The sequence below is a fragment of the Protomyctophum bolini genome, assembly GCF_963924005.1.
Source record: "Protomyctophum bolini genome assembly, chromosome: 22".
Taxonomy (NCBI): Eukaryota; Metazoa; Chordata; class Actinopteri; order Myctophiformes; family Myctophidae; genus Protomyctophum; species Protomyctophum bolini.
Window position 1 is genome coordinate 9,387,620 of NC_137883.1, and position 20,929 is coordinate 9,408,548.

General features: G+C 42.3%; 2 protein-coding genes across 2 annotated transcripts; one reads left to right on the forward strand and one right to left on the reverse strand.

Moving 5' to 3' along the window:
- Positions 1–14,762: 14,762 nt before the first annotated feature.
- On the reverse strand, positions 14,763–16,760 carry LOC308309604 (RNA polymerase II-associated protein 3-like; the record flags this gene model as incomplete). The annotated part of the gene is made up of 1 exon (XM_080755514.1): positions 14,763–16,760. The coding sequence occupies one exon, from the start codon at positions 16,758–16,760 to the stop codon at positions 14,763–14,765; it is 1,998 nt and encodes a 665-aa protein (XP_080611640.1).
- Positions 16,761–17,140: 380 nt separating this feature from the next.
- Positions 17,141–18,466, forward strand: LOC308309606 (NEDD8-activating enzyme E1 catalytic subunit-like; the record flags this gene model as incomplete). The annotated part of the gene is made up of 1 exon (XM_080755515.1): positions 17,141–18,466. One exon carries the CDS (start codon positions 17,141–17,143, stop codon positions 18,464–18,466), a length of 1,326 nt encoding a protein of 441 aa, XP_080611641.1.
- Positions 18,467–20,929: the final 2,463 nt, after the last annotated feature.

Genomic DNA, 20,929 nt, shown 5'->3' on the forward strand with positions numbered 1-20,929 from the left:
GAAGAATGGAAAATGAGAGAGCAATGTGGGTTAAAGGTTGGAAGCAGGTTGATACTCATCTCCTTCCACACACATTCCATTGTAATTATCATCAACACTAGCGTACCCCACACACACACACACAGTTTGTAGTTTGTCCGTGTTCAGTGTAGAGTTCTCAAATTCTGCCAAAACCCAACCCTGCGGCCCGGACGGTTAGCTCAACCGTCTGGGCACCTAGGCTGCCAAGCCAGCCGGACAGCGTGCCGCGGGTTCGACTCCCGAGCCCGACGGCCTTTGCCGCATGTCACTCCCCATCTCTCCCCCTTTCCTGTACCCTATCAATAAAGGCAAAGAACGCCAAAAACTTAAAACCCGACCCTACCCGTTTTAGAGACGGTTTAGGCCTAAAATCTATGCTAATTAGTCGGTTAGGGCCGGGGCCGGGCCTTCATTTTCAGGCCCGTTGAGAACTCTACCTCACGGACAGACACATACACACCTCACAGGCAGCCAGGCAGACACACATGCAGATCTCTCTCATACCCCCACAAGACAAAATACTTTCACTGATAGACCAAATACAACATCATAACACTCTCTTGCATCACTTGAACTGACATTGTCTTTCAATTATGTATGACCCCGCCAGTAAAGCTAAAAATAGCCAGCAAAAACACTCTCGCAAAAACATGTGCAAGGTCCAGCAGCACATATATTAATTTGTATTTGTTTTTCATCAGGACCCATAGCTTTGCACCTTACATACGTATTTACATTATATTGTTTTAAATTATGTGTATAAATCCTAATAATACATACAATCTGACAATCTGACTGATGTTGATATACAATAGACTTGTTTCATCTTAAAAGGTTAAATTTGACAGTAGGGTCTTTCCTACAGGATAAGTCTGGTTTGCTTCAATCTCGCCGTTCTCATCATGGTGATGGGTTATGATATAAAACATTTCATTACTTATTTCAATGTTGAGATTCACATAATCTGAAATCACTGGTCCGTGCAACTGTCAAATAACTGTATGGGTTAGCCTACAGAGACTAACCTTATACAGCGTTTTAGTACATGTCCTTTCAACAGCCGAGAGTGAACATATTCCAGTAAAAGTCTTTTTTTTAACTTCTTGCTTCTGCACATAGCGAATAACGTTGTACCCCATTGAACCATTTCCAGCCAACATCATGGTGGAAGTTGCATATTTGCGTATAAATATATGAAGAAATTAGATGAAGTTAGCCTATCTATCTGTGTAAGGGAGCCACACATTATACAGGACAGGCTATTTTTAGTGACACATTAACTGCTTTGAGCTGATGGATTACATTGATCTCTGACTTCATGTGACTAGCCTGTGACAACACTACAGCAATGATGTGTCAGTCATCTATGACGTAGGACACCAAATTTGGGCAAGGTTTCAGCCTAGCCCCACTTCCATTTATAAAAGACAAGAGACATGCATGCACACACGCACTAGATGCAAGTCTAGCCTATTGCAGCCATGCCAGAAAAAGAACACAGAAATGGAGGTGTCCTTTACGTCTGTATAGGGTCTGAATCCTGACTTAGTATCCAAGTATCGCTTTCTGTTTCCACTGCCATTGTTTCCACTGTCTTTTTACTCTCTGGAAAATGTGTTCAAATCCAGAAGGATTTGGTAGTAACCGATACAGCAGTGACTCACGGCCAGCTATCATACAACAATGTGAACGATGCATGAGTGACTAATTACATCAGAAGTGCATGTGCAAGGGTAAAACAAAAGATGGGTGATTGAAGGTGCACATATTCTTGTATTAAATACACAACACAAAGCCTAGAAAAACTGGAAAACTGTGGAAAACATTTAGGTTTTATGCCCAAGCAAAATGCTCCTATCCATGGCAAGTTACAACAAGCATAAAAGAGGCTGCAGCTCCTAGTATGACAACATTAAAAACAACCACATTGGAAGGAATACATGCGTCACAAGCAAGCCATGGCGTTTACTGGCTTTTAGACAATGTTCCTGTGATCCTAGAAGGTCAGATAAAGAGGAACGCGCTAGGCTGTGAGATAAGCAAAACAAATAGATGGTTTTAGGAATAAACAAAAGACCAGAGCTCAGCCTTGTACAGAAACATGATGATGTCCATTTGGATGAGGATGCTATTTATATCTCGGTTATTCACTTTCACAAATGTCACTCAATGCAAAGTCAAACCAGACAACGGTTTTGACAAGTTGAACAAACTTATTTTACTTTTCTACAGAAACTGATCATTATTAAATGAATAGCGCAAGACAAATCAATAATTTTTGTGTACTTTTGTTTAACTTTTTCACATAATGGGCTTCTGCAAAACCCTGCTTCACACACACATTTAAACCCAGCTAAACCGTACAACTACTAAACTGTCTTCTACGGCTGGCCAGTGGCCACTGAGCAGCTCCACTAGTAAGTTCCAAGTCCATAACCTTGTTTAGTAAATAAAACACTACTTTAAACAAACTGTATGGTAGAGTCAATACAAGTCAATATCATTAAGGCCAGTCCACAGCAATGCAACTACCATTTTAAAGAAGAGTGGGATGCCTTGTTGAAGAAGGCATCCTCCTTGTTGTTGGAGTTAATTTCTTACTCACTTTCCACACCTATATATTGTTGCAGATCATTTGTTAGGGAATTCAGCTGCCCTTTACTCATGTTTTTTTTAATCTTACATGAAACAAAGCACTATATGTGGCATTAAAGCACATGTTACCAAGTCCATTTAATTCAGCTGTGATATTATGGCATGTCTAGGACTTTCTCGGCAGTGCCAATGTATCCAAACTGGTTGCCTAACGCCTAGCATCTAGGCCTAATCATTTTGTCACATTTTATATACCAACCGTACATTTTAATTTAGAAATACTTCTTGCCATTCTTCTGCACAGTTTCATGACACTACAGGGGCAGCTGTAGCAGAGCGGGTAGAGAGGCCATCTGGTAACCAGAAGGTCACCTCTGGTCCGCCCAGTCAGTGACGAAGTGTCCCTGAGCAAGACACTTAACCTGTAATTGCTCCCCGGGTGCTGTATTAATGGCACTTCCCCGCTGCTCCCAATACTTAGGATGGGTAAATGCAGAGGAAAGAATTTTGAATGTGCAAATGTACAGTACAGCGACTAATACCCCACATACAATTTACAAATAGGGTTAGGTTACAAAATTTAAATCCTAAATGTCCACAAAGGGTTTGCAATTATTGCACTTTAAAGTATGCAGAATTTACCCATTATTAAACTGATGTTTACTTTTAGACCTCCTCACCAGCCCACTTGTTGAATCTATAACAATTTGACCACGGAGTGCAGTTTTATTCAATTGGGTATGAGTGGGCCTTTTTCTCAACGTTTGAGCAGAAGCAGCAGCAGGCTGCAGCAGAGTGGAGAAAAACCCCAGTTGAGGCCCCTCAATGTTAGTTTAATATTGAGAGCACACACACACACACACACACACACATATGCACACATGGGTGTGCGCGCGCACACACACACACACACACACACACGGGCGAGCACACACAGACACACACACACACACGTATGCACACACACACACACACACACACACACACACACACGGGCGTGCACACACACAGACACACACACACACACACACACACACACACACACAAATATGTGAGTACAGTACGTAAGTATGCAAAGAAAAAACACATGTGGGCCTCAGACCTGGCAAGAAATATTGAACTCCTTGAAACAGTTCTCTCTCTCTCTCTTTTCTTTCGTTCTATAATTTAAAGTTGATTGCTGCAGTTCTTCTTTCTATGACTGTGTAATACGAGTGTGGGGCAGAGAGTACGCAGACTTGGCCCTCCAGTTTGGCAGAGCATTAGGTGGTGTGTGTGTGTGTGTATGTGTCTCATAATGTTCTTGGCTTGATTTTGGATGTGTGCAAGCTACAGCACCTCCTCCTCTCTGAAACTACTTCTCGTTCTCAATCAAACTACAGCACCTCCTCTCCTACACCAATTATCTCTCAAACTACTCCTCTCTCATCCGGACTCTCCGGAGTCAGTGTGTGTTATATGACGAAGTATAAATCAGGCTTTATTCTTGTGGTAGATCTGTTCTTTTTGACTGAAGTGAATAGTGAAACGTCCAGTTGCAAAGGTATGGGCCAGCAGTAGGCTACTGTAGAGCAGTGGTTCCTAAACCTTTTTTGTGTCAAGGACCCCCAAATTGACACTCAAAGTCATTAGCCCACGGACTCCCATTAGAAAAGATATGCCAAGGACCTCCATAAGAGAAGATGTTTACAGCTCTAGCAGTGATTTTCAACCATTTTCACTTCAAGGACCCCCGGTTTGACATGCATTAGGCTACAGAGTACAGACCCCCATTTAATGGCTCTCAGAGTTAACATACCCATAATGGTCCATTTGGTTCCTAACTATCATTTAGCTGGGGACCCCCTAGAACTCCCTCAAAGACCCCTACGGGTCCCGGGACCCCACTTTGAGAATTAAGGCATCCTTACTTCCTATGGAGCCGATTTAATGGATATGACAGTTTTCTAAGGGGATTCACACTATGCGCACTCGGGACCACTTGGCAGTATTCGGGAACAGTTTGAATCAAAACGGACTCAGTGTGAATCCCTTATAAAAATAGATTTGATATAAACTCACAATATATCGCCTTGCATAGAATATTGCAATAGATCAAATCGTGTATTGTCATGATAAGTATCGTATCGCAGATTCTTGGCAACACACAGCTCTGATATTAACACAGTGATTACTTGAAGACAATCAGCCTGAGTTTAGACATCTCCTCTTATTCCACTTCTCACTCCACCTCCACCCCCACTTCTTTCCCTCTATCTCCCTTCTCTCCTCCTACTCCTAAAGTCGACTCCTCTTTTCCCTCCTTAATGTATCGCTCTGCCTGCTCTCTCTCGGCCTCCATTCTTCTCCTCCTGAAGTGCCCCAGGCTCTGTTTCTCTGCAGAGTCTCTGTTTGCATTCCTGCCAAGCTCTATTTAAAGTTTTGATCATTCAACTGGCAGGAGGAATGCACATCTGTAGTCGAACTCTCCCTCTCTCTCTGCTTGTGTCTCCTCTTTCCCCCCACCCTCCACTCTCTCGCTAACCCTGCAATTCCTGCATCAATGTTGTGTGTGTGTGTGTGTGTGTGTGTGTGTGTGTGCATTTGTTTATCCGTTACGGCACATTAACCTTTATTAGTGCGTTCAAACTGCAATCGTGCGCATGAAAAACGGCTGATCAAGAACTAATGGTGTTTATCTCATCAACAGGTAGTCTGAATGACATGACTCATAAATGCTTTGTTTTCAGGTTGTGTTTTTTTTACATAAGTGTGTGTGCGTGTGTGTGAGAGACTGTGCGTGTAATAGATTGTGTAGATAGATTCAGTTGCCAGACAGGCATATTAACAGTAGTTAATATACAAATACAGTGCAAAGCACCATCAACAATGAACATACAACTTATACAATAGCCATGTTACTTGTACTATAGTATGCACGACAAACAATACATACAAAATGCACACAATAACGGTGTAGTAGTTACAGTATCCACTATCCAGTTCAGGCAACAACACAACATCCTAAAACAATGCGTGTGTGTGTGTGTGTGGGGGGGGGGGGGGGGGGGGGGGGGGGGGGGTTCGGGGGAAGAATGATATCTATAAAGCGATGATGCGTGTGATATCAGGTGCTCCTTTTAACTTTGCCTCTAAAAAATCAGGGCTAAGTATGCCAACAGAGAACACACACACAGTCACACACACACACACACACTCCATGCCCCCCCCACCCATACATACACACACACCCACACATACAGTAGAGCCATATGAAAACACATGCTGCACATTATGCAGAGACAGTGCCTTAGTTAATAACTAGGATCACAGGTAAACCAAGATAAAGAAAGCATCATTCTAAACAATACAATATAGGCCTACTTATAAAAAATAATAGCATATATATATATCAAATAATCTGTACATTGAAGCTAAAGGATGCGAGACAGACAGACAGGCAGATAGATAGATAGATAGATAGATAGATAGATAGATAGATAGATAGATCCACAATAGCCAAACAAAACAACCTGTTGGCTCACTCATTTGCCAAACAAAACAACCTGTTGGCTCACTCATAAACTAAATAATACATTATGTTGTTGTTTATTTGTGTATTTGTTTTTCAAGCTTAATTTCCCCATTCATCCTCAATACATACATCTAGTCTCCGTACAGACACATAAAACTTATAATTACATCATGGCAAATGTGCTTGTTTTCACCGTTTAAAAACACTAGAGTGATAAAGTGCCTCATCATTAAACACATTCCATCCACACTGGGAGGAAAAAACAACAACATTCATTGGAGTGTGGATATACCGTAGGCAGTAGGCTAATTAAAATGTCCCATTCTAAAACAGGACCAATAGGCTATGTGCAGGAAATTTCCCATTCTGAGAAAATAGCTGGGAGTACATATCCCAGGCTGGAAGACGTTGGAGTTAAAGAGCCATTTATGAGAATCATTGGGATCTAGTGTTAGAGTGTATTCCGTCCCTCCTCCCCTGTGGTCCCCGTCCCGTATAGTAGCCGACACAGCGGATAAACTTTTCATACCTCCCAATTCCCACACGCTCGTTGTGTGACATTTTTCATCTCTCTTGAGTCTTTAAACCACAAATTCGTCAAAAGAAAACGTACCTTTGGAAGTCTCCTCGAGTCAAACGGGCATTTTCCTCTTGTTATTGACTTCCATGGTATCGACTTTGTCTGTTGTTTGTTTGTCGGGCAGCCCGGTGTGTGAGAGTGGAGAACTCCGCGGGGTTAAAAGCAACAGTCCTCATGTCATATCCCATAGGCCGGGGGGACGGCGTGCTGCGCTGTGATTGGCTAGGTGGTTGTCAGGGAATGTCGCTTCATGGTTGGCCAATTGGTTGTCAGAGTAACGGACCCTGTTGCACGTGAGTTACACTTTTGATTGATTGATTGGTTGATTGATTGATTGAAGTATTTATTAATAGTTTGCAGAATTACAGTACATTTCAAGCACAACTCAATACAAAAACTGTTAACTGTGAGTGGACGACGCCATAAAAGCATTACACTTGTTTACAATATATGGCCCACTGTTTTCAATTCATCAAAACATTTAGAGACGTACAAATATACACTTCTATATAGCCAAAAACAAGAAATCATCATAGAGGTAAAAAGGGAGAAAAAAAACATAGGGAAAGGGGATGAGGGCCAGTTTCCAATTGCAGAATTTCGTGTGCCGTGTGCACAAAGCTTTTTGGATGGTCGTTACAAAATCCCAAGGCACACCTGGACTTGCCTCAGCAGCACACACCACTGGGAACTACTAGTGCAGTAGACAGGTCAAAGTAGGCTATTCAGGATTCAGAACCATGGCTAGCTCTCGGATATACAGTAATCAAAATAAACAAGTAAACTATTCAAGTAACAAGTTGGAATGTTCAGCTCCTGGGAACTGATGCTTTCAATGGACAGGATAGCCAGCACGTTCAGCATCTCTCCTGCCCCATGGTGCTCATCAAGGACTCAATCAATAAGTTTAAATTTGGAAAAGGATCGCTTGGCTGTTGCCACTGTCACAGTCAGCTAGCGTCCCTCAAAAACATGGGGGACCGACCCACAGGTTGAGAACTCCCAGAGCTGGGAAGTACATGAGCTGAGATTGGAAGCATGTGTCACGAGAAAAACTTGAGAGAATAGTAGTTTCCATTATGACAGATTGAAAATAACTTCATACTTGACATTTCACCACTACAACCCACTTACCCCAGCATCCCTTTCACCAAAAACAGCAGATCTACAAGCTCACAACTCGTGACGTTGCGATGCATTGTAAGATTGTAGATGATCAGCTATTCTTGGCAAGAAGGTTTGATGGTCCGTCTTATTAAGTATAGAGGGTTTAGATTGAGAATAACTTCATACTTGACATTTCACCACTACAACCCCAGCATCCCTATTCTGGGGGGGAACATTCACCAAAAATAGCAAATCTACAAGCTCACAACTTGTGACGTTGTGATGCGTTTTGAGCTTGTAGATCGGCTATTCTTGGCGAGAAGGTTTGATGGTCCGCCTTATTAAGGGTTTAAGTTTTTACGCTGAAGTGATATTGATGAATTCCAAATATCAAAGTATTCTGCGGCAACCCTGGACTTGCGTCATGGCACCCACTTTGAGAACCGTGCACTGGACTAGAGTTCAGGCTTACTGTGCTTATTCCGATCGCACACTTGCAGCTAAGTCACTCTGGATAAGTGCCAAATTCCCTACGTTGTAATTGTTATGTCTGAGTGAGCTAAGAGGTCTGTGGACTGTGGAGATTATGCCAGTTAGTAGGGCCCCCTTTTAATATTGTGGCCAAAGAACATAATACAAATGTCCTATGGTGTCATAAAACGGTTTCATCTCTGGAATGTTGTTACTACATCATTGAGGACGAGGTTTTTAGGTTGTGTGCCGCACAATGTCGCAAGTGGCTCCTTTTCCATTTTCCTGGCATGTACGCCCGGTTAAAACCCCAGTCCTATTGGCTTGCTCTGCCACAGCCCTGCCCACGACATTTCGAAATATCAAGCTCATTTTTCATACTGCTGCAGAGACTTTTGTTTTCCAACTTGCTTGCAGATGTGCCAGTTGCCTCCTCAAATCCCCAAAAAGCCTCAATTATACTTTGATATCAATAGTATCCGTTGGATTCTCTATATGCACAATATGATGTATCTGTCTACTTGGCTAAGCTGGTCTCGCTTGGACATATTTTAAGTAGTATCCATAACCAGTGAATGGCAGTGATGTCATGTGATAGGCCTACTCACTGTAATAAAATATATTAGCTCATAATCTGGATGTAGAGGCAGCTTTTGCTGCAGGGTAGCTTGCCATGCAGCTCCATAATGGCAAGGACAGGTGCGTCACCACCATTCACTGTGAGTACGCCGCGACACCCCCACTCTCACAGATAGCTGATTTCATCCCCCCCACGTTTGACCACCCGACTGACTGTTTGTTTTTGGGTTTTTTTCCACAAGGATGTCAGCAAGAACTCTGTTTCCCCTATATGAAAGCCTATTGGCCCATTTAAGATTGAATGAACGGCGACTGTGCCATTTTTGCCTAGCCAAAGCATGCCTACCTTAGAATAATTGTAAATTGTAATTGTTCAGATACCCTGTGACACCCCTGGGCAAGTACACTATGGGAACTATGCACAAAAATGAATTTCACCCACTTTTGTACTTTTGTAAAACTGTGATGTGACAATAAAGCTGATTCAATTCTGATTCTGATTTTCCCACTGTTTGACTGCAGTCCCAATAATATTGTTATGCCCTTATGGCCACGGAATGCTATAGGTTACAAATAACCAGTAATATTGTGACATTCACAAGGCGTTCCACTTCCAGTCTCCAAAGGAGTGCCGTGTTACATACATCCCTTACCAACTGCACATCAGTGGTGCCACAGAGTTTCCATTGTTGTCCCAGGCTCCAGTATGTGTAACTGAGAGGACTGAGGATGGGGTTTATTTTCATCAGAAAATGCAGCAATCTCTGACTCCTTTCACCCATGCATTGTTATACGTAGATGGGTGAACTATGGTCTCTGAATAGCCAGCATGCCTTAAAGTACACACGATCCAATTTTGGAGTAGCAAAGCCAGATGCTCTGCAGTTTGATCCAAGCTTTTGTTTATTTATGACAAAATGCTTCAGAAAAACGATTGTGATGATTTCTTGGAAAATGGACCACTGGGTTTACAACAAGACCCCATAGTTAGTTATATAACGTCTTACAGCAGTTGTGGTGGCGGCCGTAGCTGAAAGGCTAGAGAGGACATCTGGGAATCAGAAGATGCCCCGCTCAAGCCCCGGCCTGCGTGGTGAAGGGTACACTTTGCTCCCAGGTCCTGTATTAGTGCCCACTGCTTCTATTAGTCAGGGTGGTTAAATGCAGATATTTGCCTGATGAAGATCTAGTAGGTGACCGAAACGTTGCACTTAAAATAATGTAAGTCTTGGAGCTCTATAGAAACTAGTGGCGGATGTTCTTTCTCTTCCTTGGGTAAATGCAGAGGACACATTTCAAGTACTGTATGTGCAAATGTACAATGACAGAAATAGCTCAAAGGAATGGGGACTAAATAATAATATATCTAGCATTGTGCATTACATTCACCCACACATTCATACGCCGATGGCGGCGGAAACCATGAAGGTGGCATGTCACCAACCAGCACATCAGGAGCAACTAGGGGTTCAGTGTCTTGCTCAAGGACACCTAGACACTAACTCTGGGGGAGCCCGGGTTCGAACTGGCAACCTTGCGGTTACCATCCGGCCACTCTACCCCTGAGCCACCACTGCCCATTTCAATCAAAATGCCCTCTATCTGTGGGTTAGTTACAGTGGCTTGTCCTCCCATCCAGCTGTGGCTGGCTCGGCATTCAACCACGAATATGGAAATGTGTGGTAAAACCTTTTTCATATTCAATCTTTTGTATATTGTTTCACAATTTCACTAAGTAATAAGTTACCAAACAAATGAAATGTTAGTAATTGATGTTATAGCTAACCCGTATCATATTCTTGCATGCAAAATAATGCATGCATCTACCATGATAATACATTAAAATCTACAGTAGCTTGCTCATCACCTGCTGAAATGTTAGATAGGCAATCATCTGTAGGCCTATAAGACAAAAATATCATCATCATCATTCCTCGAAGAATAAGCATATCATTCTGTTAAGGGCTGTTCTCTATAGGAGGTGACTCAAGATTATTCTTCTATAAAAAAACAACTCTTTATTAATGTATTCAAAGTTTTTGTATGGAGAGTGCATGTGCCTTGGACATTAGTTGTAGGCCCCATCACTTTTTACGGTTGCACATCTTGCACATCCATTTTTTAATCAAAATGTGGACGGTATCTACTATCTACAGTAACAACTTCTTGTTATGAAATGCTTCATGTACAGTATTCCATCAATGGCAATCATATATGAAATTGTTCTGTTTTATCTTATTTTGCTCTTTATGTTTACTATTACATTCCGTAACAACCAATCGCAGCATGACTGTCCTTCCAGGCTATGGACTACACTCTTGTACCATTGGAGGTTAGACCAGACAGGCTTATCTTGTAAACCTTTCCTTCATTGGAGGAGCCTTTCGTCAATCACCGACAGGCAGCGGGCGGATTCTTACTGTAAACTAGGGATTAGGATATGATGCTCCTACGTAACAATCAGCTGGTGCCACAAAATTTGATTAAACCAAAAAAACACATAATCCTCTATTTGGTTGTTGTGGTCATTTTGTAGAATCTACATTTTAAACTGTTTGGGTGGCTGCACCTTTTAGAGAGGGGGCATAAACTCATTATAATGCAGTTTGATCAAATTCTAAAATATTTACACTGCAGTATTTTGCCTTCATCACTCATGCACCATGGTATTTGGGTCAATATACATTTCCAGTTCAACATTGATAGCAGCAGTCACATAAAACAATACAGTGTTATTGCACGATGTGAGTTCCATCCACAAACAACACTGTTTAACCCTATATGCATTATAAGCTTGGCCAATGATTGTTTGAATGGACAGTAGTAGGCCTAGTTATAATCCCTGCATTTCTGGGCAGCTCCACAGCATGGACCAGCATCTCTAGCAATAGTGCCCCATCCTGCAGCACTACTCTGTTGAAGTTGACTCTATTTAACATTGTTGAACTGCATCTAATTTCTAAGAATTAAGCTCCAATCCCCAGTCAGTGAGATCATCATTGAGATCAGCTTCCCTACATGTTCTCTAAAGGGACAAAGTATATCCAAAATTAAGAAACGGGATAATGCTGAGGCCCCTTCTGAAAACATCTTGTAGGCTATATGATACCACAAAAGTTGATTAAAGGCAGCTTATTGTCAAGCCAAAGGCCTGCGTCAGCAGATGCCTCAGCGCCAGCGATATTACCAGAAGTTAGAACTGATTCTGAGGAATATCTCATTGTTCCCTCATCATAAAGACTGTGCATTCTTCACTATTGAGAGTCATTACAGAGGATAAGTCAGCATTCATTGTTTTTAACAAACAGACAAATACAAAGGGCCTTGGTAGAGATGGTGATTGATTCTATTCAATTTAAAATGCCTCTTTTCTGAAACCTCATAGATAACTACAGGACTACAAACCCATATGTCGGTGCCTTTGATGGTTAACAACATGTGATTACATGTTGTTGTCTACACCCCATCCCAAATGACCAACTGTGGGGGTTAACAGTGACAGGGACCACATGTGTCCCCTTCCGGAATTGGAAGGGGTCAAAAGGAAAAATAAAAATCAATGAAATACAAATTACTTAAGCATCCGTCTATGACATGTAGGCCTACTATAGAAATGACTATTGTAAGATGTGTTGATGACATATGCATGTGATAACCAATCCCAGTCTTGTACATGATTTGAAGGGTGAAGACAGATGGTGTCACTCAGGGGTGAGTCAAGGCAAAGAGAGCATGAACTTCGACTGTTAGTTTTACCGGTTGGTTATTTGTTAGTCATCATTGGTTCTGCCTGCTGCTGATATGTCATTTGTCAATGAGTCAATCATGTCAATTTGGACCATGGGAGACTATAGGCTGCTGAGCACTTAAGGCATTGCAGTTTTGTGGAGACTGCATGGATCCTTTTGATTTACAAATAAAAAACTAGGTGAGTGGCTTCTACAGTAGGCTTGATAAATCATAGATTCACTCATTCCCCCGCAGATAAAACATTGAGTCCTTCAACTGCCACGTGTTCTTGAGCAAGAAACTGAAACCACTTGCTCATACCGTGTTAGTCACTGTATAAAAGCATCAGATAAGATGGCAGTGATATTAATGTAAGCATGCACAAGTACAGCCTCTTCTATGTCTGCCTAATTGTCATTCAGTGCATGCAATAATTTTTCTTTCTTTCTTTCTTTCTTTCTTTCTTTCTCTTTCCTAGCTACTTCTCTGACATGCTGAAACCCTACAGGCCTGTGCGCCCACTCAGGTCCTCAGACAAGGCCCTCCTATTGACCCCTACAGCTCAGCTTGTCACTAGGGCGGCAGGGCCTTTGCAACCAGGGCCCCACATTTAAAACCCTGCTGAAAACCCACCTTTATCTTAAAGCCTTTTCCTAACTGTTATTGTATTATTATGTATGTTTTGTATTTTTATTTTCTATTGCATGGATTGATCTTTTATTGTTCTCTTGATGTAAAGTACTTTGTGACTTTGTCTAGAAATGTGCTATATAAATAAATTAATTATCATTTCTCTCTTTTTCTTTATTTCTTTCTTTCTTTCTTTCTCTCTCATTGTGGTAGTAGTGGTGGTAGTAGTAGTAATAATTCTAATGACCTGTCCTCCAACAGTTGCAGTCATGGTGCCCTCTGCTGGTCATTGTGACCCATTGTAAGTTTAACCTAAGCACCTCTGCTCATCTGCACAAAAATGAGCAAGTTGTCTTTATTCTCTCTTTTTAAAATTAGGATAATGAACATGGCAGTGCAAATATTGCCTTTTGGAACTTGCAACATTTTAGGCAGACTCATGGGCATGTAAGGAGCAGTTATTATGAATCCATGTTCATACACAGATATTGCCTCTATATGTTTTACAGTATAAGCTACTAAATCACATATAAAGTTCATGCTAAGCATAAGATTCCAATGCCAGTAGAAGTGCCATGTGTGATCAGAGAACTACTAATAACAACAGAAAGAGATCGTCCGAACACATCACAGCGATTCAGCCAAGATTAAATATTCCATGTAGCCTATATGTTTCTGGGATCCATGACATTTACAGCGCTTTCAAAACACAGAGAAACAGGAAACAACGAACATTCAGTAAAATATTTTAAAGCCAATGTCAGCAGCAGGCAGACACATATATTATATAAAATGAATAAACTTGACAAATTTGAATGGAAACCGCATTTCTGTGTTTTTACTCATAATAAAATGTTACCACAAAAACTTAAAAACTTTATAAATTTAAATAATGGAATATAACACACAAGACAAAGTTACAAATAATAACTCGGCAACGCAAGTTGGACTCTTTAAGCACATGCAGGTTTCTTTACAACTCATTCAATGTGGAGGAATATTACTATGCTCCCTTCACACGCACGCACACACGCACGCACACACACACACACACACACACACACACACACACCCCCCACCTACTACACAGTCATAGAGAGAAGAACTGCAGCAATGAACTTTAAATTATAGAATGAAAGAAAAGAGCAAGAGAGAACTGTTTCAAGGGGTTCAATATTTTTTGTGTGTGCACACTTTCAGTAGAACCTTGCAACTTTATTAAATAAAAAAGTAAACCAAAATACACATTGGTAGCATTATATATTTTGGGTATATTTTTTACACAGCCCAAAGAACTCAACCCCACTGACTAGCATCATTGTTGGCCAGAAGATAAAATTCCTGGAATTGAAAGAATAGGCAATACGTTCTGCTTTCTTCATAAAGCAAAAACATTACACATAACTCAATGTCAAATTTATGAAGGCTCAATTCAATTTAGGAGGCAGCTGGAATGAACACAATAGTTGATGGCTTGGCATCTCTAGCTCCCAGGGATGATGCCACGAACACAACATTTTCTGTGAAATTCAAGCATCACACTCCATATTTCTTTTTTAAGGCTTCGATGGATGATTTGTCCATTTCAGCTTGGAGAAGAAAGTCAAATAGTTCTTGCAGAACTTTCTTCTCTAGAGAGGACATGAACATAACCGCCATGTCGAAGCGTCTCACATTTGCTAGACTCCTGAGGATGTCCAGTATGAGTTTTGGTGATTCATTCTTGGTGAAGAAAGTATTTATAGTGTACAAGAGCTGACTGAGAATGTCTGGTTCAAGGGAATTCTGAAAGAGGTTTGCATATGCCTCTGGCTCGATTTGCCTCAGATATTTGTAAGTCATTTCAGGCTGATTTCCAATCTTCCTGAGGTCAGCTTCGAGCTGAAATACATTGGTGGGAGGAGGTGGGACAACATGTGATACTTTAGAGGGTGCATTTGGAATTTCTGCTTTTTCTTGTCCCCCAACATTATCCTTCTCAGGGAACATAACAGGTGACTGTGCAGGGATGTCTGCAATCTCCTCAATTAAAGCTGACCGCGCAGGGACGTCTGCAATCTCCTCAATGATAGGTAGCTGTGCAAGGACGTCTGCAATATCCTCAATGAAAGGTAGCTGTGCAGGGACGTCTGCAATCTCCTCAATGTTTAGAATATTAGTACTGGGGGATGATGACAATGGCGAGCCCTGACTCTCCTTGACTACACCAGGGGTTTGGGGCCTAGCAGTCAATGCAACCTCCTCAGCCTTGGGCACCAAGATCTTTCCACTGACTTCCTCAATGACAATTCTCCTCAGTGGTTTAGTAGACTGCAAGTGAGGTGGTTTGTTGACAGGTGTAATTGTCCTCCTTGGCACATTGTCCTGTGTTGCCAGAAGACCACTGTCTCCTATGTCAATCGTGATGTTTCGGACTGCATTCAGTGCCTGCTTGTTCCCAGGTTCCAGTTTCAATACCTCCTGGCAATCTTCTTTGGCCTCTATGAGCTTGCCTAGCGCAACTCTTGCTGTTGCTCTGCGGGCAAATGCCTTGTAATATGTTCTGTCCAGGGATATTGCTTTACTGCAGTCCTCCTCTGCCTCCTTGTACCTTTCCAACTTTAGATTTGACATAGCTCGATTGGCAGCTAAGAGAGCATTAGTGCCATCTGCATCCATGCCTCTGCTATAGCACTCTATAGCCTCATCATACTTTCCGTCTTTGAAATAAGCATTCCCCCGGTCTTTCTGTACAACCGCTTCCTGCCGCCTCTGCTGGTCCTCTATTAGTCTTTGATGCTTGGGGTAGACTGCAGGGACCTCCATAGGTTGTGGGACGTGACTTTTGTCACCATGATGTTTCAAGGCTTCTTTTGTTTTCTTCACTTCATTCTGAGCGTCTAGATTTCCAGGATGAAGCTTGAGAATCATTTCATAATCTTCTAAGGCAGATTTGTATTTTTGCAGGGCGAATCGTGCCGCACCTCTCCGTGCAAATGCTTTCAAGTACTGGCTGTCCAACACAATCGCCAAATTGCAGTCAGACTCAGATTCAGCATATTTCAATTGTCTGTAGAAGCAGGCAGCACGGTTTGTGGGAAGAATAGGATCGTAAGGGTCTGCATCCATGCCATTAGTGTAGCATTGCATAGCATCATCATATTTCCCTTCTTTGAACAGCTTGTTACCCATTTCCTTCTCAGACAAAGCTTTCTTTCGATCAACAGATGGTTCCTCTGGGTCAGAGTCATTTGATTCTACATGGCTATCGTCCTTATCAATTACTGCCAATGCCTCGTCTACGTCAAATTTATCCCATGAACTATAGTCAGTTATTCTCCGTGTTTTCATGGAGTCTTCTATCTTTGTATGACCACTGCTCACAGATGTTTTCTTGGTTTTCTTTTTATAATCCTTGTTACGCACAGTGGAGAGGTCTTTCTGAACCTCTCCAAGGTTTCCCGTTTGCAGTCCCTCGTCTTTCTTCTTTATTTCAGTTTCCCAACTGTCCAGTTCTCTCACAAAGCTATTTAGATCCTCTGCATTGCGCTGCATTTCAAGAATTTGTGACTCAATACCTTTATTTCCCCCCATCCCTATTCACAGTTTGTCACTTGGTTAACTTAAAGTGGACTGTTCCGAGCATTTTCTGTAAAAGAATGGGGTCATAATGCACACTACTTATATTGATAGATTACCAGAGCCAGCTTTGTATTGTGCGCTGTTGTACAATTTGGTGACGTTATCGTAGTGATGTCACTCTTGCCCCAATATGGAGTAACAACTCCATAGATGGAGTTCCAACTCCAACTCCATATATGGAGTTCCAACTAGAAAGCTCTGCAGTCTGTCTATATATAAGGTGAGACAGAGGTTCTGATAACAGCAGGGTTGTTGTTTATAAGTACTGCCAAACCATGGTGAAAGAGCCAACGATGGCAGACACTGGAGATCAGGGCGCATGGGAGGGAAGATGGAACCACATCAGAAAGTTCCTAGAGAGATCTGGACCATTCGCCCATCCCGACTTTGAAGCCGGCACGGAGTTACTGCAGTTTATATCAAATATCTGCGAAGTCCTAGTCATTGGTGCTGGCGGCCTTGGATGTGAGCTGCTCAAAGACCTGGCTTTGTCAGGCTTTCGTAAGATCCACGTGGTTGACATGGACACCATTGATGTCTCCAACCTCAACAGACAGTTTCTCTTCCGGCCCAAGGATGTTGGCCGACCCAAGGCAGACGTAGCAGCTGAGTTTATTAACAGTCGAATTCCTGGCTGTTGTGTGGTCCCCCATTTTAAGAAAATCCAAGATTTTGATGAGACATATTACCAACAATTCCATATCATCGTCTGCGGACTAGACTCTATAGTCGCTAGGAGGTGGATAAATGGTATGCTGCTGTCACTGCTGAATTATGAGGATGGCGTCCTGGACGAAACTTCCATCATTCCTTTCGTTGATGGAGGGACTGAAGGCTTTAAAGGCAATGTCAAAGTAATTTTGCCTGGCAAGAGTCCCTGCATTGACTGCAACCTGTACTTGTACCCACCTCAGATCAACTTCCCCATGTGCACGATTGCCTCTATGCCGCGGTTGCCAGAACATTGTGTTGAGTATGTTCGCATGCTGCTGTGGCCCAAAGAGAAACCGTTTGAAGATGGCGTGGTACTGGACGGAGATGACCCAGAGCACATCCAGTGGGTGTACCAGAAGAGCCTGGAGAGGGCAGCAGAGTTCAGTATCACAGGAGTCACCTACAGACTCACCCAGGGTGTTGTGAAGAGGATAATCCCAGCTGTGGCGTCCACAAATGCAGTCATTGCAGCTGCTTGTACAACAGAGGTATTCAAAATAGCGTCCCGTGCCTACAAGTATCTCGACAACTACATGTACTTAAATTTAGCTGATGGCCTGTACACCAACACGTACGACTTTGAACGAAATAAGACGTGCTCAGCCTGTAGCCAGGTACCTCTGGACTTGAGGAAGTTCTCTTCATCTTCCAAGCTGCAGGACGTCCTGGATTACCTGACTGAGGACCCCTCCCTACAAATGAAATCACCCTCTATAAGAGCAGCAGTGGAAGGAAAGATGAAAACATTATATTTGCAGGCTGTGGTTTCAATCGAGCAGATGACACGACCAAATCTGTCTAAAACGCTGGGGGAGTTGGGCCTGACAGATGGACAGGAGTTGGCTGTAGCTGATGTGACCACACCCCAGACCATGCTCTTCACACTTCGATTTAAACAGGATTAATCAGCCTTACCATTCTGGGGACTGCCTGACTGTCTGTCTTTTAGTTTCTTTAAACGCTACAATGGACTATTCATTTTTAAATGGAAGGAACACAAGGATCTTGAGAACCACATAGGAACGACGTATAGATTCAAATGTCATTGACTTCCATTAAGTAAATTTGGTGCTGATGTTTCGGTGGTTTGTGAGAATAGCCCCCCACACACACACACACACACACACACACACACACACACACACACACACACACACACGAGAGTATCCAGCCAACAATGGGCAGGCAAACATTGAAAAGAGGTTGGAGAGAATAAAGACTGCACATAAGGAAGGCAAGGAGTGGGGAGTGAAGAAAAGAGAGAAGCAGTCGACAGAATGGGGGTGAACATTTGGCAAAAACGGCAGATTTACAAGCCCACAATGTGTCAGGTTGTGACATGCTCTAAGCTTGTTCTCGGCAGGGATTTGGTGTACAGGAAACGTATGCAAGTTACATGAGGGATTAGATACTGTATACTGTTAGGATTTTTATTTCTTTTCCAGAAAGACTGAGGTTATCTGGCTGCATTGAAGTGTAAGATTCAACCTTTCATGGTTTATATTGTTTATATTGTAACGTTTAACGCCCTGAGCTGGAGTCGAACCCCGATCTCCAACTCGGTAGACAAGGCAGGCAACAAGCCACGCCAAGAGAGCTAGCTCCTTTGGAGGAGCAAGTTACGGCCGGGTCTTTCGCAGGGTCGTTACACTATGTTTTAAAATGTTCTAGTATAAAGAAACACAAGTAACTTGTGGGGGAAAAAAACACAAAAAACTAATATCGAATCGCAACAATCGTAGAATTCGCAGACTCATAATATAATTAAGGATCGCAATATAAATCGAATTGGTGCCCTAGGTATCGAGATCGTATTGAATCGGGAGGTAGGTGAATCGTCCCAAACCTAATTGCCTTTGGCCTGGCGGAGTTAATAACGAGAGAGAGGTCTTATGTTGAAAAATACTAAAGTCATATCTGCGCGACTGCTCATTTAAACAGCTCTTAAGGTCCTTGTGCTGCCAGGGATCGAATGAAATGGAGAGCGCTCATTGAAGCCTTATGTCCCATTGGGGACGAAGAAAAAAGCCTGCAAGGACCTTACATCAAATCTTTTTCAGACCTTTTGCCTACGTGTGACTTGTGAAATGAAAACGTCTTGACTGTACTGTAGTTATAAAATGTATACTTGATGCACTCAAATCTATCAATAAAGGCAGAAAAAGCCCCCAAAAATATCTTAAAAAGTTATAATGATTGGCCGGGGCCGCTGGTGTAGCGGTCCAGGCACCCAGGCTGAAAATGCTGACCTTTGCTGTATGTGTCACATGTGCGGGGCTGGAAGGTAGAACCCAAGTGCAAGACAGATAGGCGGATGTGTATGAACTGAACACTGGTGACTTACAACAATGATCTGACATGGGAAAAAACAAAACCAGGGGAGTATAAATACACAAAGACACAGGTGAACTCAACAGATAATTATCACAATGATTGGCTAAAAGGACTAACAAGACAAGGTGGAAACACTAGGGTAATCAAGGTACTGGTGAGACAACACAGTTAACATGAGCAACATAGGAAACACTAACAGACTGCAAAATAAAAGCACACAAGTGTAAAGTAAACCCAAAACCAAGAACCAGGAACATAACAAAAACACAACACATATCACGGACCGTGACAGTATGTCACTCCCTGTCTCTCTCTCTCCACATTTCCTTTCCGTCTACTGTCCTAAAAATAATGTCATAAAACCCCCAAAAACGAATCTTAAAAAAAACGAGTCCCGTCTGTGCCTCCCCCACACACACACCTATGGGTAAAAATCACACTCGTATTTATATCGGCCACATGACATCTTACGTCGTCATTTAGTGCCCTAAACAAACATTAAAGTCCATAGACTTGGCTGGCAAACTAGTGCTCTAAACAAACATTGCAAATCCCATAGACTTGGCTGCAATATGACATAATCTTCGAAAGCCATGCATTGGCACTCAAAAATGTATGTGTTAAGGATAACTGTATACCTGTATGCATTGCAAACAGTACAGACTTCACTAGAGCACAGATGGCTGTTAAGTCTGTTATATTGACAGGTAGAAGGTAGTCTCAGTCTCCTCTGACTGGGTTAAACATCCCAGGGCTTAATATATACTCACCATTCTATCTGATCTATAGTCAAGTTCTAGACTACAGTGTAGAACTCTCTCTGTACGAGTGAAGTGACTCCTATTCTCTTTCCTCTATAAAGCTCAAGTCAGAGGGGCCACTCTAGACCCATTCACCAACTGCTCTAATCATAGAGAAGAGCTCCACAGACCTCTGTATAGGACTCTAAAGGTATTCCGTTTTATGGGAGCTCGGTGGACACAAACGTTGTGAACACTGCAGTATATGCACACATATCTAATGCAGACATTTCC